This window comes from Vombatus ursinus, unplaced genomic scaffold (assembly GCF_900497805.2).
Source record: "Vombatus ursinus unplaced genomic scaffold, bare-nosed wombat genome assembly UNPS02015202.1, whole genome shotgun sequence".
In the NCBI taxonomy this organism is placed as follows: domain Eukaryota; kingdom Metazoa; phylum Chordata; class Mammalia; order Diprotodontia; family Vombatidae; genus Vombatus; species Vombatus ursinus.
This window is the reverse complement of record NW_020954980.1, coordinates 343115-357885: the sequence shown is the minus strand read 5'-3', so window position 1 is coordinate 357885 and position 14771 is coordinate 343115. Positions and strand designations below refer to the sequence as shown.

Genomic DNA, 14771 nt, shown 5'->3' with positions numbered 1-14771 from the left:
AGTTGGCTGCTTCTCTTCCTCTCTTTGGAGATAGGAGAGGGTTAGAGGAGCCCTGGGGTAATGGGCATGGCCTGGCCCAGTTGCCAAGAAGGATGGGAAACAGGCAAATGGAAATGTGGTGCAGGTGTCTTTCCTTGGCCCAAATGACTTAGTGGAAGATGTCCACCTATGGGAGGCACACTGGGCTTTGGCAAAAGGAAGAGAAAATCATTTGTCCTATTGGACAGGAGTGCAGATAGGAACTTTTGGTTGAACAGAGCAAAAAAAGAGGTTCCCACAGTTCTCTGAGTAGACCCGAGTGGGATCTCTGTTAAAAATCCCAAAGCACTAAATAGCTCACAGTCATTCTGATCCCAGAGTTGAAAATGTTCAGTTAGCCCAGAGACATTTGGCTTCTGGCTTTTTCCTTCTGAAAGAAACTGGGCTCAAATTGGAAGTGTAGTCCTACTTGGACCCCAGGTGGCTGAGGGAACCTAGTTCTACTCATCTTGTTTACCCCCAAATCCTCATGTCCCACTAAGGGAAAGACTAAAAGGGAAACTGACCCCACTCATCTCCATGCCCAGGCATGTGCTCCTTGCTGGGTCAGTGCCTCCTCTAAATCCTTTGGGGTTTGGAAAAAGTACAGAGCCTCCTCTTCTTGCAGATGTACTAGACCATGATATCACCCAAGGGCTTCTCTTCACCTCTTACAATTTCTCAGAAGCAAGGAGCAGAGATGCCAGCTAACTCTACTCCCTGCCCTTCCCCCTCCCCCCCAACATCTATGACTCAGGGGTCAGGGCAACTCTGCTGGATCAGCAAGATTTTCATTCCCAGGAAGTCTAAAGAGTCTCTATATAGTTTCAGAACTGTAAGATACCCTTAGAATCCAACCATCTTTATTTTACAGATGAGGAAACTGAGGCCCAAAGAGTTTAGCTGATTTGCCCAAGGTCATACAGGTAGTAAGTGAAAGAATTGGGATTTGAACTTGGGTACTCTGGGGTAGAAGTGTGAAGTGAGGCGGGGTTCTTTAACAGTTATAGTCATTGGGCTGTAGCTGTTGAGGGATAGGGAGGGAGATGGCTTGGCACCAAAGCAGTAGAAAAGAAAGATAGACCTGAGGACTTTCTTGTGACTCAAATCAAGGGCTTTGGCAGACTTCTTTCCTGCCCTCAGGAGCCTTAATTTTAAGAATAATAAAAACAATCCACGTGAATGCTGGGCTTAAAAGTTTACAAAGCGCTGTAATATACACAGTCTCATTGGAGTCTTATTAATAGCCTTGTGAAGCAGGGATTCTGAGGTCTGCTTTACAGAAGAGGATGATAAGGCTCAGACAGATGACGTGCTGTCTGCTCCAGTAGCTTTATCCTGAGCATTGTCCTGTAGTTCACAGGCTTAGTCCCTGACCCCAGGTATCTCTATCCCTCCCTTTCCCATTCCTATGACTTGCACACACAGTCAATGGGGGAGCCATCTCTAGAACCCAGGTCTCCTGACTCCCAGTATAGGGCTTTTTAAAAGAGTGACCAAGATCTTTTTGTGAGCAATGAAGTTGGCTCACCATGTATGATATGAAGGTTGTTGCTGAAGCCTACCAGAACTAGGGTACTACTCTAGCATATACCTTAAAACTGTCTACCTTTCCTACCTATTTTCATATTACCTATGCCCAGGTTGGCAGTTAAGCCCCAACTCTCCTCTCAAACCCACTCCCCATCTTTTGACTCTCCCCTCTCATCTTTGTTCCTCCCCTCCCTTAGGATGGTGGTGATGGGTGGGTCAGCCTTATCCCAGTGGAAATAGAAACTCCAGCTTCTCAGATACTTTACCTTCTGAGCTGTTTCCTGGTGGTTTTGGATTCTGATTTGTACCTGGAGGCTCCACACTCAGGCTCTCTGTATCTTCAGCTCCCAGTCTCACACCTCACAGTTCCCTGCCGTGGCTGCCTCCTCACTCAGCTCTGGACAGACAGGGAGTGGAGTCAGCAGCACTTTAAATATTCCTTCCCATGGGACCCAGTCCTTGCCAAAGCCAGCAGCTGCAGGTGGGCCGGGAATGACCCCTTCCCCAAATGGATGGCAGGGACATCTTTGGAGGTTGGCATCCACACTACTTTTTGGACAGCTTACCAGAAGCAATTGGAATCTGTGAGGATCTGTGATTTTGCCTTTCTTACAAAAACAATGATAACAATCCTATTTATTTAGCACTTCAATGTTTACAAAGTCTTTTCCCCACAACAGCTTGGTGAGGTAGGTAGTAGCAGTATTACTGGGCTTGTTTTACAGATGAGGAAATTAAGGCTTGGTGAGGTCAAGTCACCAAATCTCAACTTTGGAAGAGACCTCACAAGTCATCCAGTCTGACCCATAGCTGAGAAAGAATCCTCTCCAATACACCATTCAAAAGGCCTTCTCATCTCTGCTTGTAGATATGTGGTGAGGCAGAACCCATTGCTTCCCACAGCAGACCATTCCAATTTTTTTTTTAGATAGCTCTAATTGCTAGGAAGTGTTTTCTTACCTTAAGCAGAAAACTGCTTGTTCTGCCCTCTGAGGCCAAGAACAATTCTTCCTCTACAAGACAGACTTCAGTACTTACTCAATCAGCCTCATAATACCTAGAGCTAGTAAATGTCTGAATCACAGAGCTCATAAATGTCTGAATTATCATTTGAATACAGGTCTACTGACCCCCATATCCGGTGCTTTCCACTAGAAAGCAGGCTGATTGTCCTGAGGGACTCTCTTTCAGATTCTGGCTCTGTTTGCGGATGGGAAGCCAGGTGAGGTAGGGAGGGGTAGGAGGTAATGAAAATCCTGGCAGGAATTGAGAACAGAACGATAGAACAGATCAGAATAATAGAGGGAATCTTCTCATTCCTTTCCTCAGTTACCCACTTCTATCCATTTCTAGAAAGGATTAGGGCCCCAGGTCTGTTTCTGAAATGGCAAGAGAATGGGGACCTCAAATTAGTTCAGGGAGTAAAAGGCAAACATGCGCTATTAAAAGTGTTATTCAGATGAGGGCGATATATCTTAAGCCATCCTGCCAACTCTCCAGGAGAGCTATTTCCTCCTCCAAGGGTGGCACCCTTTCTGGGGTTCATTATTAGGAATGAACTTGTGTTCAGAACACCTGGAAAATGAATTAGTGGGCTTTGCCCTCTCCCTCCCCAACCATGAGTCAGAGTAGGTTTGGGTGTCAATAGATGTCCCTATTTTGACCTCCTTGGAAGATTCAGGATGCAGGGCAGAACTGTGTCCCAGGGAAAAGTTGGCCAAAGTGTGTGATTCATCCCCTTCCTCCCCCATCCTCAATGGGCTAAGCTCTAGTCATGGGTTAAAGTTCCCCACCACCCCATCCCACTCTGTTTCAGTTCTGTTATTCCTATTTCTCACCCCCCCAATTCTAGGGGGTAAGTCTCACCCTTCCGGCAAGTCTGACCTCAGTCATCAGAGCTACATTTGCTCTGTCCTTTGGGGAGGGCTATAGCTAGAATAGTTGTCTGAGCTGGGATCTAAGCCTGGTGGATTCCCCCAGGCCCTGGGAGGTGACATTGGCATTTCGATCCAGGGCCTTAAAAGGGAAAAACCTGAGGCTGCAGCTGCTTTGAGGCCCTAAGGGAGGGCATGGGATAGGGGTGGAGAGAGCTGAGAAGATGCCTGCAAAGGTTTGGGAGAGGATCCAGAAGAAGGGGGAGGAGCCCTGCAGGGACTCAGGGAGAGTAGGGGGTAATGCCACTGAAGATAACTTGACATTTATGTAGCAACTTTGGTCTGCTAAACCTTCGATGTTTCATCTTATCTGGACCCTTTGAGTTCGAAGTCAGGCTTTTGGAGCAACAGGAACCATCCACCCTGGTTCCCTCTCTACACAAGGCCACTTCTTTCCTAATCTGCTTACAAATGATTTCCAAAAGCCAGTAAGTGGGAGAAGGTGAAAGTTGTCCTGAGTCAGAGAGGTCTCTCCTTAGAAGTAACTTTTCTGAATTCCTGGCCTTGGCAGGAGTAGGTAACTGGTAAAGAATGCTTTGTGGAAATTCATATTGAGACACTAGAGAGTGGAGTATGAAAATCTCCTTAATTGAATGATACAAGCTAACAAATGGCCCTAACCACCAGTTCCAGGGTGAAGCAAGGAGGAAGGTGGCCAAGAGGTCTGACCAGGCAATAAATATGTGAGATTAGTTGTTGGGTGGGGGAGTCCGGGGAGTCCGAGGAGTCCGGAAAGAAGGTCCAGAGTTGGGCCGAGTCCGTGAAATGTGCGTATGTGTGTGTAAGTCACACAGAGCAAGGCCGATTTTGCTCAAAATGCGGTGTTTATTGCTCTATTCAGTGACCACGAGCAGAGTTATAAAAAGACGCCTCTGTCTGCCATAGATTAAATACTTAAAGTCAGCTATAAAACCACGTGGCTCCAGGATAACACATATTGCCAAAATCATGCACACCCCGCCGATGCGTTCTCTACACACTCACGGACACGTGACACACCCACGGATACACGATTTGGAAAGAACTTCCCCACAGTGACACAGAAAAATACTCTGCACAGAACTGGGGCCAGCCCTTGCCCCTCCCCTCCCCCCAAGCCCTCCCCACTAGGCCCAGGGGCATCAGTTCTTTGGGGGAGTCCTTGTGCCCAAAAGCACCGCCCCTCCCTCCCATTCTTCCCTCTCCTCCAGGAGATCATAGGAAGCGCCCCTTCTCTGGGTGTTGGGGAGTAAATTAAAATTTGTGATTGTTCTTCCGCAGAGGCAGCCTTGGGGTAGGGGAGCCGGAGGAGGCGGGTGAGTAGAGAGTGACCTACTACTGGGGAACGTGGAACCTAAGGTTGGGAATGGGATGGGGGAGGGGAACGTTTAAGACTAATGTCGGGGTGTTGGTTACACCGGGATTGGGGAAAAGGACAGCCTTACGTGGGGGGTGGGGAAAGGGAGGAGTGGGCTGGGCAGCCCAAGGCTGGGGGTGGGCAAAGTGTAAGGCTGGGGCTGGGGATTGGTGGGGAGAGCCAGCCTAGAATTAGGGGAGGAGAGGAGGGGGTAACCTGTGGTTAGAGGGGAAGCCTAAGGCAAGGAGGGGGCCGTCTAAGGCTGTGGGTAGGAGGAGCAGGCAGAAGGTCTGGCCAGGGGACAGAGTTCGGTCCCATCCCTTCTCTCCCAGACTCATTAGGCCCCCCCTGAGTTCACTCCTTACCTGGCTCCCATCTGTAAGCTGGGTTCCAAGGCTCCCCCTCCCTCCCCGGAATGAGCTGCTCCCCAGAGTGGGCTCCTAGCCCAGGCAGAGGAGACACAGTGTCCGGTTAAAACATCAGAAACAGATGGACAGACAGTGGGATACACGGAGCCCAGCACATACAGTATTTGGATCAAGTTAAAAAATGGGACTGGGGGTAAGCCGGGTAAGCCAGAGCTGGGGCAGGGCTCAGCAGGGGGTGGAAGGGTGGAGGCTGGGCCAGTCGCCTGATTGCGTCTGGCCCCAGGACCCCCTGTTCTGGTATTTACAGTAGAGAGAGTTGCAGTTGGAGGGGGTTCTCATGGCCGGTGCAGACAGAGCAGATGAAGCAAAGAACAAAACAAAGCTGAAGGAGGAGCTTAGGATGCTCCTGGGCCCTGGCTGGACTCTACCCAGGCTGGGCAGGTCTCAGGCTAGGGCTGTGCTATCCGGCCCCTAGGAGTGGTTACTCCTTGGCTTGGGAAGAAAGCTGCTTCTCATACAGGCTCATGACGTGGTGCACAAACTGGTACTGCTCACAGGTCTGGATCATCCCGCCCCTGGCAGAGCAGAAGAGGGCAGGGCAGGACAGTCAAAAGGGCAGGGCCCAGGAAGTCAAAGGGATAGGGGCTGTGAAGCAAGGAGAGGAATAGGTGGCTTCCCTAGGGGGTGATGGTTACTGAGACCAGACCCATATCAGTGCCTGGGCTCTAGCCATATTCAGGGCCTAGAGAGTGTTAGCAGTGGGTAAGGCACTGAAAGAGGGGGCCTTTAACTGCCCGGGGGATAAAAGGGGGCACCATCTTTCTGTCTCCACTTGGGGAAGCTAGTCTTTTCTCCATTTAGTCTGCATTACTATGAGCAGTGGGCGCCAGTGGCACCAAGGGCCATTCCTGGAAGGAATGACCAGAAGGAAGGAGACCTCCTTGGGTTCCAAGTCCCCCACATTCCTCACCTATTCCCCAGGCAGTCAGAACTATCTGCCCTTCCTTTGTGTAGGAAGTTCTTTGGAGACCGTTTTTGTCTTTCTTTCCCCGGCACCTAGAGTACTGCCCCATGACTGACTGACTGACTGGGAGTTGATTTTCACTATCCCTGAGACTCCCTTTCTCCACCTCCGCCTCTCGCCTTAGGCCTGGCCTGAGTAATAGCTAGCTGGCTCAGACCCGCCACACTCCCTTCCCTGCCCACAGTGCTGACCTGTCTTGTCGGAGCTGACAGGTTGTCTTCAGGATGTCCACCACACCTTCTCTTTGCAGCTGCTTGCAGCAGATGCTAGTGGCAATGAAGCAGCCAGTCCTCCCGATCCCAGCACTGGGGGGCAGAGAGAGGCTTCTGAGGGAGAGTCAGAGAACCGAATGGGGGAAGGCGAGGTGCCTGAAGGTCAGGCTGGGGAGGAGGGGGGGTGGGGAAAGCCCACCGCCTGAGGCACTTACCTGCAGTGAACGATGATTGGAGCAAAGCTCTGCCCCTCCCAGCCAGCTGCTTCCTCCACCTCCAGGACCAGCTGCAACAGCGGTGGTGCCCGATCAGGGGTCTTCTGGTCTGGCCACGAAGTGAACCAGTAATGCTTTAGGCCACGCTCCTCAGCCCCACTCTGCAAGAGGGTCAGATACTGGGGAGTAAGACCCCCTGACTTGATTTTAGTCCATCCACTTACCTACGCCCCCAACATGAAGAACAGTGGGAAGTCCTTCTACGAACCTTCTCCCATTCTCTCTCTTTCCCCTCTCCGGGGCTGTACTGTCTGTCCTCTCTGGGTACGGCCAGCCTGTTAATTGGCAGACTGCTCAGTCTCCCAGCTCAGCCAGACTCTCTCTGGGCACCATTAGCCTTATTGTGCTAACTGAGTGGTTAGGGAGCTACTCTGTAGGTTCAGGGGGGTGGCATCCTAGGCAAAGATTGTATAAGCCCCTGTCAGCACCCGCCTAACCTGTGCCTTACTCCTGCCTGCCTTGGACCCCATGGAAGCCCCCAAAAGAGTTGAGAGTTAGGGGCAGTGGGGAGAGGTCCCAGACGGATCTCTTTTCCTTGGACTTTGTAGATTCTGATGTTGATGGCTATCTCAGGCTATTTCTGGATACAGTGAAGCCCACCCCAAATAGGACTGGAAGTTGAAAGGGACCTTGTTGATCATCTCATCCAGTAATATAAAACTCCAATAGAAATAGGGGTCACTAATCCATACTTAAGGATCCCTGCGGGCCACATATTAACTTGTTTTAAAATGTAACATTATCTATATTGTATTGTATTTTTATTTATTTTATTAAATATTTTCCAATTGCATTTTAATCTGTCTTGGCCACACCAGGGAGGGTTTGTCACCTCTGATCTGGATCAGCCACCTTGTTTTACAAAAAAGGAAGCCAAGGCTTAGGGAGATTAAATAAATTGCTAAAAGGCACACAAGTGATGATTAATTGAGAGCTGGGATTTGAATCCAGATCCTTTGACTAAACCCCAGGATCTTTCTACTATATGACAATAACTTCCCTTTGATTCTGCCCGTCCAGTCTCCACCACGTTGAGAGGAATCTGTCTTTACCACGAAACCTTTTCTTTGTTTTCAAAAAATGGAAGATAATTCCCAATTCCCTTTTGTGGTAGGAGAGCTAGAAGGGGGAGGATTTTGAAGAGCAAGATCACTGATGTGCCCCTCCCCCTCTAGCTTTCTTTGGGGTCATCTTTTTTTTTTTTCCCCTTGGCTGGGCGTTGGGGTTAAGTGATTTGCCCAGAGTCTTTCAGCTAGTAAGTGTTATGTGTCTGAGGCCGGAATTGAACTCAGGTCCTCCTGAATCCAGGGCCTGTGCTCTATCCACTGTGCTACCTAGCTGCCCCCGGGGCCATCTTATTTAAAGATACATGGGTACAGGTTACTGGAGTCTCCCCATTTGGTCTGCCTTTCCCCTTGGATTCCAAATGCTCCATGTATCGAATAAAGAGAGGCCACAATAGAAGGTCAGCAAGAAGAGACAAGAAGTTGGGAGTTACTACCAGTAACTCACTTTATGACCATAGGCAAGTCCTGTCACTTCTTCTGGGCTCTTTGTTTCCTCGGCTATAAGATGGAGAAACTAATCTTTTGCCTTACCTAACTCAAGGCATGTTTATTGCATTCATCAGCTAAGACAATGGGCTTTATAAGTTTAGAAGGCATTGTACACAAGGGAAAGGTGAGCTCCAACATGGAAGTGAGGCTCACCTGTCAGATGTGATATGAACTGGGATTCCTGCCATGGGAGAAGGGAGTGAAAACCAGCGTTCTTACTACAGGACGACCTTGGATCCTCTTCCCTAGAGGTCCTGGATAGGCGTGGGAGGCCCACATAGGTGGTCTTCCCCGGCCCCCCTCCCCAAAACCCACCTTTCCCAAGGAATGGCTCCTGGGGCTCTGTTCTAATCCACTGTGTTAGTGGGTTAGACAGATGCTGCCTACTCTCTGCTCCCTCAGGCTAAGCCATCTTTTCTTGGTCACCACCAACTCTGCCCCCCCTGTACCCCTCAGCCCAAGGTCTCACCCTCAGGGTAATAAGACGAAGCCGGTAGTCATCAGCCTGAATGACCTGCTTGACGGTGATCTCGACCCCGTCATACACAACCTGCTCTTCTGGCCAGTACTCTGTGCATTTCTGGAGGTATACAAGGTACGTTTAGTGGAATAGCTCTTCAGCGATGCCCACCCTAGCCCAACCTTATTCCTCCTACCTCCTCCACCCCATCACAAAGATACTGTTGCTTCTACCTCATTCATTTCTTCAATGTTGGTGATCATCACAATAATGGGGGCATGCTCCTGCCATACCATCCGCCAGAAGTCACTCACGGTGTTGACGATAGGTCCCTGAGTGGCGATGTACACCTTCTCCTCCCCTCCATAGCCCTAAAAGCCACAGGTGGTGGAGGGAGGCTTGTAGCATCATCACATTGGCCCTCTTTCTACAGTTATCCTTCACTGACTGACATAGCCCAGGCACGAGAGAGCAGTAATTAAAAAAGGCTAATAAAGTGTTGCTTAATACAGGTCCTTAAGAGATCTACTTCAATCTTAGAGAAGAATGTTTTGTAATTAGCATTTGAATAATTTTTTTTGGATAGATGCCTTGAAATTGAAATTTCCCCAGAAATCTTGTTAATATTTTCTAGTCATTTAGTGAGTTCTTTTCTATAAATAGCAAAAAAAGAAAGACAAAAATTCCAGAAATGTTGTTCAGTGGTTTCAGTCAGGTCCAACTCTTTGTGGTCCTATTAGGGGTTTTCTTGGCAAAGATACTGGAATGGTTTGCCATTTCCAGCTCATTTTTCAGATGAGACAACTAAGGCAAACAAGGCAGGGTTAAGTGACTTGCCCAGGGTCACATAACTAATAAGTATCTGAGGTCAGATTTGAAAGTACCACCTAGCTGCCTCAGAAATGTACACTCCTGTAAATATAATTATATAGTCTGGGTGAATCAAATTCAAACAGCCAAGTTTGACTGTAGTGGTCAGGCCTGCCTCTCTCCCATAGCCTCCAAGGGTTAGAAGGAGCTCCCTCCATCAGCTCTTTATCCCAATTCTAGGGATATTCCAGTTGTAGGGACCCCTAGACCTCCATTTCTCTGCCCCAAAGTAAGGATGAGTTAATAATCTAGTCTTCCAGAGCCATTTTGAATTTCTTTTTCTTGCCACTGATTGGGGAAAGAGAACGAGATTCGCCTTATTAGCTCATCTCCCACGGATGATATACTGGCTGGGATGGAGCAGTCTGGGGCAAGGGTATCTTTGACAAAAGGCTGTAGGGGCAGGGGATACTCACCCTTATATAGTTGGCATTGATGTATGAGTTCAAGGGGTCATCTTGGTGTGGTGAGGTAAGGCATACCCTGCTGTGGGGGTCTAGGAAAGAAAGAGGTGAAGTCATTGGCTCATCCCTCCTTCTGCTGGGCTTGCAGGCTATGCCCCCACCACAAAGGGTGACCCTAACCACTCAGGTGCCCTCTTACTTAAAACAGGGACACTTGAACCTTAGCACTCAATGATAGGAGGACAGCCTTGCCTGCCAAAGTGGAGACAAGTGTTCTCCAAAACTCCTCTGGGATCCTAGGGGCATTGAGGGGCCAAAAGCAACTCAGAGGCGCAGGGTGGTGGGAATGGAGAACATGCATTAATGAGGGGGGGAGATGTCAGGTGATAGATGAGTTGGATTTTGAGTTTATTGATACTTCTTCCATTTTATCTTTCTATTCCAGTACTAACCTTGCCTGCTTGAAATCTCTGCTTCTGTGCTAGGATCTCATGTATATCTCAGCCCTTGGATTTGGCTGCTCCAGAAAAACCCCAATTCTTACTTTTGGTGGCCTTTGGCTTTTGCTTTCTTATGTCTTGATCTGACTCTCAAGAGGGGATTGCATTCAGCTTTTATGATTGTCCTAATCTCTGACCGTTAACCCTCTCTACCTCTGCTAGGGTGAGATAACGTTATCCAGCTCCCTAAACAAACTGTCATGGTGGACAGTGTTGGAAACACTGCCTGCCTGTGTAGCTTCCAGTGAGGACTCCAGAAGAGGCAAGGAACCATGGGAGACTGCCTATTTGTTCCAGACCCAAAGTCAGAAGTTGGTGAATCAGTTTTTGGCATACTTTGTGATTCCAATCCAAAAAGAATGAGCCTGCATGAGAAAGCCATCAACCTGTCTGTACGTACCCAACAATGTGTGAGCGCTGAATTTTGCTTTAAAGGCTGAAGTTACTCCGATCTAACACCAGATTTGTAACTAACAAGGGGCAAGTGGTACTTTGCCTCGAGGTAATATCTTGGAAGGCGTGTGCTTTCTTTTCACCACAACCACCAATCAGTGACTTCTAGAATCTTGTGGTACAATCATCCCTGACCACCCTGCCAAGATTCTGTTCCTGTGGTGGCCATTGGAGTGTTCTCTTCCATCCCTCCAAGGAGAAAAGGATCCCCCTCTTAGGTAGAACTCTCCTTTGCACCACTGTATCACCAAATCTTCCCTTTCCCTCCACCTCCCCAGTCAGATACTTCATAGTATGGCCATGTATCCCATACCTTGGACTCTTCTGTCATCTTTCTGTTCCATGTGGATAGAATTGTGTCACTCTGCCCTATCCCTTCACCATTTCTGGCTCCACCAGTTTGTTCCAGGAGCAGATATAGCTAGTTACAGTTCTACCCAGAACTCACCCAAACCACATTTGGGGAATCTCCTGGATGACGGGAAGAACTGGTGGGACTTGGGGGGTACTGTCTAGCTTGCCCATGTTATTCAAGCACAGCATTTCACTCAGGTAGGAAGTCATTTATACTACAGACTGCCAGTGACTATAGGGAAGGAGGTGGGGAGGTGGTCAAAGTCCCTTCAAAGGTGGTAGAAGTTCCCCAGGTCAACCAGTCCCTGCATCTTGTCCTATGGCTCACTCACTCCTGACCTTCAGGATTAAACTGCCAGAATCCCTGCAAATCTTGGGTCTTGGTAATGGCAGATTAATGAGCTTCTTCGAACTTCCTGGATTTAGTCCTAGTCTGCAGAAAGCACGCACCCTGGGAATAGCACAACACTCTAATGACAGCTGATACAGCCCATGGGTATCCACTTCACTCTGGATCAGTGACCCATAAGACCAAGCCATACTGGGTGTGGGGAAACAGTGCAAGGTACTTACCCTGAATATGATCTCTTTCTCTTCCTTTTACTAGTAACAGCAGGGATTGGTTGGCTGTCCTGGTAAATCTAACCATCATAAGACCTGTGGAAGGTCACCTCCTACTTTTGTACTTCTGAACATGTTGTCCAGAACAGATGCATACTGCATCTAGCCATGGCACTGAATTGGACCCTGAATAAGAGTTTTCTTCCTGGGACTGCTATGTTTAGCACAGTGGGTCCAGAGAAGTCATGCCTGTACAGGCCACATGATAATGTGGGCCATATCCCTCTAGAAACCCCAGACCTGCCCTGATCGGCTTACTGACCAGAACCAAGACTGGGGTCCTGTGGGAGTTCTTGGAGAAAAACTGGAAGAGAGGTTTGTCTGGCCCTTCATCTCTCTGACTAGAGTCCTATTAGCATTTGCTTAAGAGAAATGTAGTGAAAGATGACTGCTGTGACCAGAGAATCCTGTTCTATATCACCATCTAAGAGTGGTTCTCCATACCCTGCCCAATAGAACAGATGGCCAAGTCACTGACATTCAACAAAATGGGATTTCTGGTGAACCTACAACCTTGTCTGGATGCAGGAGGGTGATGAAAAACGTCTTCCAGATCCAGGATGGCTTATATTAATAGCAGGTTAAGTTGTTTGGTTTGTATAAGGCCCCTATGGTATTTCAGAGATTTACAGTTTTGATATTACATAACTGGGCCAAGGAGTTGTGGGTTACCTTGGTGATGTCCTCATGTATTTACAGGACTTTGCCCAATATACCAAACTAGTTTTAACTTATTTCAGTGTTAATGCCAGCATCAGTGAGTTGCCCAATCAGAGAAATGTTAATTTGAGGAGGAAGGTTGAATTCCTTGGGTACATAATACGCTGGTAAGGAACATATGTATATATGATCTATTTAAGGTGAAGGTGATACTCTAGTAGGGGACCTCTGACTCTGTGAAAGACTGACATCAGTTCCTTGGCTTTATGGACCACTACTACCATTTTATCCCCCTATTTTCCATGCTGATGGTACCTCTTACCAATCTGCTAACGTACTCCTAGGCTTTCTGGGCATGGAACATACCCCTGAAGACCTGAAGGCCTAGTTCACCTATCTCTATCTTGATATTGCTGGGTCCCCAGAAACAGCTCATTGTAGAGAAGGATGCGTCCAGTGTCACTGTGGGGGCTGTCTCTTCATAGACAGCACTTTCTGCTTCAATTTTCTCATTCTTTCAGGCTCCTTCTGCAAGTTGCTCAATGCAGAAGAAAACCAAATACTGAGAAAGAGCTATTTATTAGATAGGAAAAGCTAAATCTCGGGCTTTGAGGGACCATCTTGAGGGGAGAATGGTTCTCCATCATCATCCACAGTAACTATAAGAACCAAGGGCAACTTCCAACTGCCCACATGCTCAATCAACACAAGTTCTGTTGAGCAATGCTTTCCAATAGGTCAAGGTTTGATATCATCCATATTCCCAGATGTTGCAATCTACCACTGAATGTGCTATTGTGAAAGGCCAAATTTGGGCACCCAATGGATCACTCATCCTGATAGAGGTGATAAACTTTGTCATAAAGGACTCACCTCAATTTCTCCCCCCTTTCCTATCCATACTTTGTCCAACATCATTAATTGTGAATGAGCAGTAAGAATTCATTGTCCAAGAGATTCTAAACTTATGGAGGTGATGGCTGTCTCCAGTACTGAGGAGACTGGGTAGGGTCATCTCCAATCCAAGGAGAGTATGTGAGAGCTGGTGTACACTCTAAATATGCCAGATCTGTTAAAGGCCTTCTGTGAATGCTACTCCACCAAGCCACCCTTCCAGGTCTAAGGTGATGGTGTTTGTTTCCAAAGCTCCTCTGACACTGTAGGGTGAGGTAGGGTCTTACCCTATACATGATAAAAGAACAGAACTTTAAGGGCGCAGAATCAAACACATAGTATGATAACTGACATTTATGTGGCTTATCTTCTAATGTGGGACTGACCTTCTTGGCTTAAAATTTCTGCTCCTGTATCCAGCTACTGCTTTCATCTCAGCTCTGTAGGTTTGGTACCTCAGAGAACCCCTGGCCTGGTTTATACTTAGATGGATCCCAAGTCAACTTCACTCATCTTTTCCCACAGTAATGATGATGGTAATACTGCTACTATTAATATCTTACATTTACATGATACAGTATCTCATTTGGTCTGCAGAATAGCTCTGTGAGACAGATGATATTATCCCAATTTTATAGATAAAGAAACAGACTCAGATGAGTTAGGTGTGTTGCCCAGGGTCACAGAACTAGGCAGTATCTGAGATGGGATTTGAACTTCTGGACTCCAAATTCAGGATTCTAGCCATTATGCTATGCCATTTGCAGCTTCAACAATTTCTTTAATCATGGTAGCTTCACTCTCACCTCCCTTGCTACATCCTTCAGGGGATATAACAATACAGTAGGTGTGTGCTTCTTCTATTTGATGCACTTTAGGCAATCTTGCCTACCCCTAATCACCTCTGCTACTCATCTTCTCTCTGCTCTGCATCCAGGGGCCCCAAGAAGGGGAGAAAGGCAAATACCACAGCGCCTCTTAACTCTCCAATCCCCCATCCCCTACTTTCATTCTTTTCTCTGGATACTATTCCTGTCAGGTTTTGAGAGTCCACAGAGGACGTCAGTTCAGAGGGGGAGGGTTAACAGTGGGGAATACTGGGGAACACCAGGGATACTACCCCTGGGTAGAATGAATGGGTGAATTTCTGGGATCACAGGAACATGGATTTATTGCTAGAAGAGGCCTTAGAGATTATGCGGTTCAGCCGCCTCCTTTTACAAATGAGGAAACCGAGGCCCAGCAAGAACACACAAGGCTACACAGCCAGTAAGGAACAAAGGCAGAATTCAAACCCAG

General features: G+C 47.8%; 1 protein-coding gene and 1 long non-coding RNA gene across 5 annotated transcripts in view; one reads left to right on the top strand and one right to left on the bottom strand.

Annotated features, from left to right (window-relative positions):
* Positions 1 to 4707: 4707 nt before the first annotated feature.
* LOC114031652 lies at positions 4708 to 11566 on the top strand. Its single transcript, XR_003567763.1, has 3 exons — positions 4708 to 4780; positions 8713 to 8851; positions 10653 to 11566. It is a non-coding gene; the product is annotated as an uncharacterized LOC114031652 (long non-coding RNA).
* LOC114031650 (tyrosine-protein phosphatase non-receptor type 5) overlaps positions 5658 to 14771 on the bottom strand; it is a 105276-nt gene continuing 96162 nt past the window's right edge. For all 4 annotated transcript variants that reach the window (XM_027846786.1, XM_027846788.1, XM_027846787.1 and 1 more), the window contains 6 exons: positions 10003 to 10082; positions 8950 to 9087; positions 8726 to 8836; positions 6641 to 6801; positions 6405 to 6518; positions 5658 to 5764 (listed from right to left, as the gene is read on the bottom strand). In XM_027846786.1, the coding sequence (XP_027702587.1) occupies positions 5671 to 5764; positions 6405 to 6518; positions 6641 to 6801; positions 8726 to 8836; positions 8950 to 9087; positions 10003 to 10082 (698 nt within the window). In that variant the 3' untranslated portion in view covers positions 5658 to 5670. The remainder of the gene's footprint in view (positions 5765 to 6404; positions 6519 to 6640; positions 6802 to 8725; positions 8837 to 8949; positions 9088 to 10002; positions 10083 to 14771) is intronic.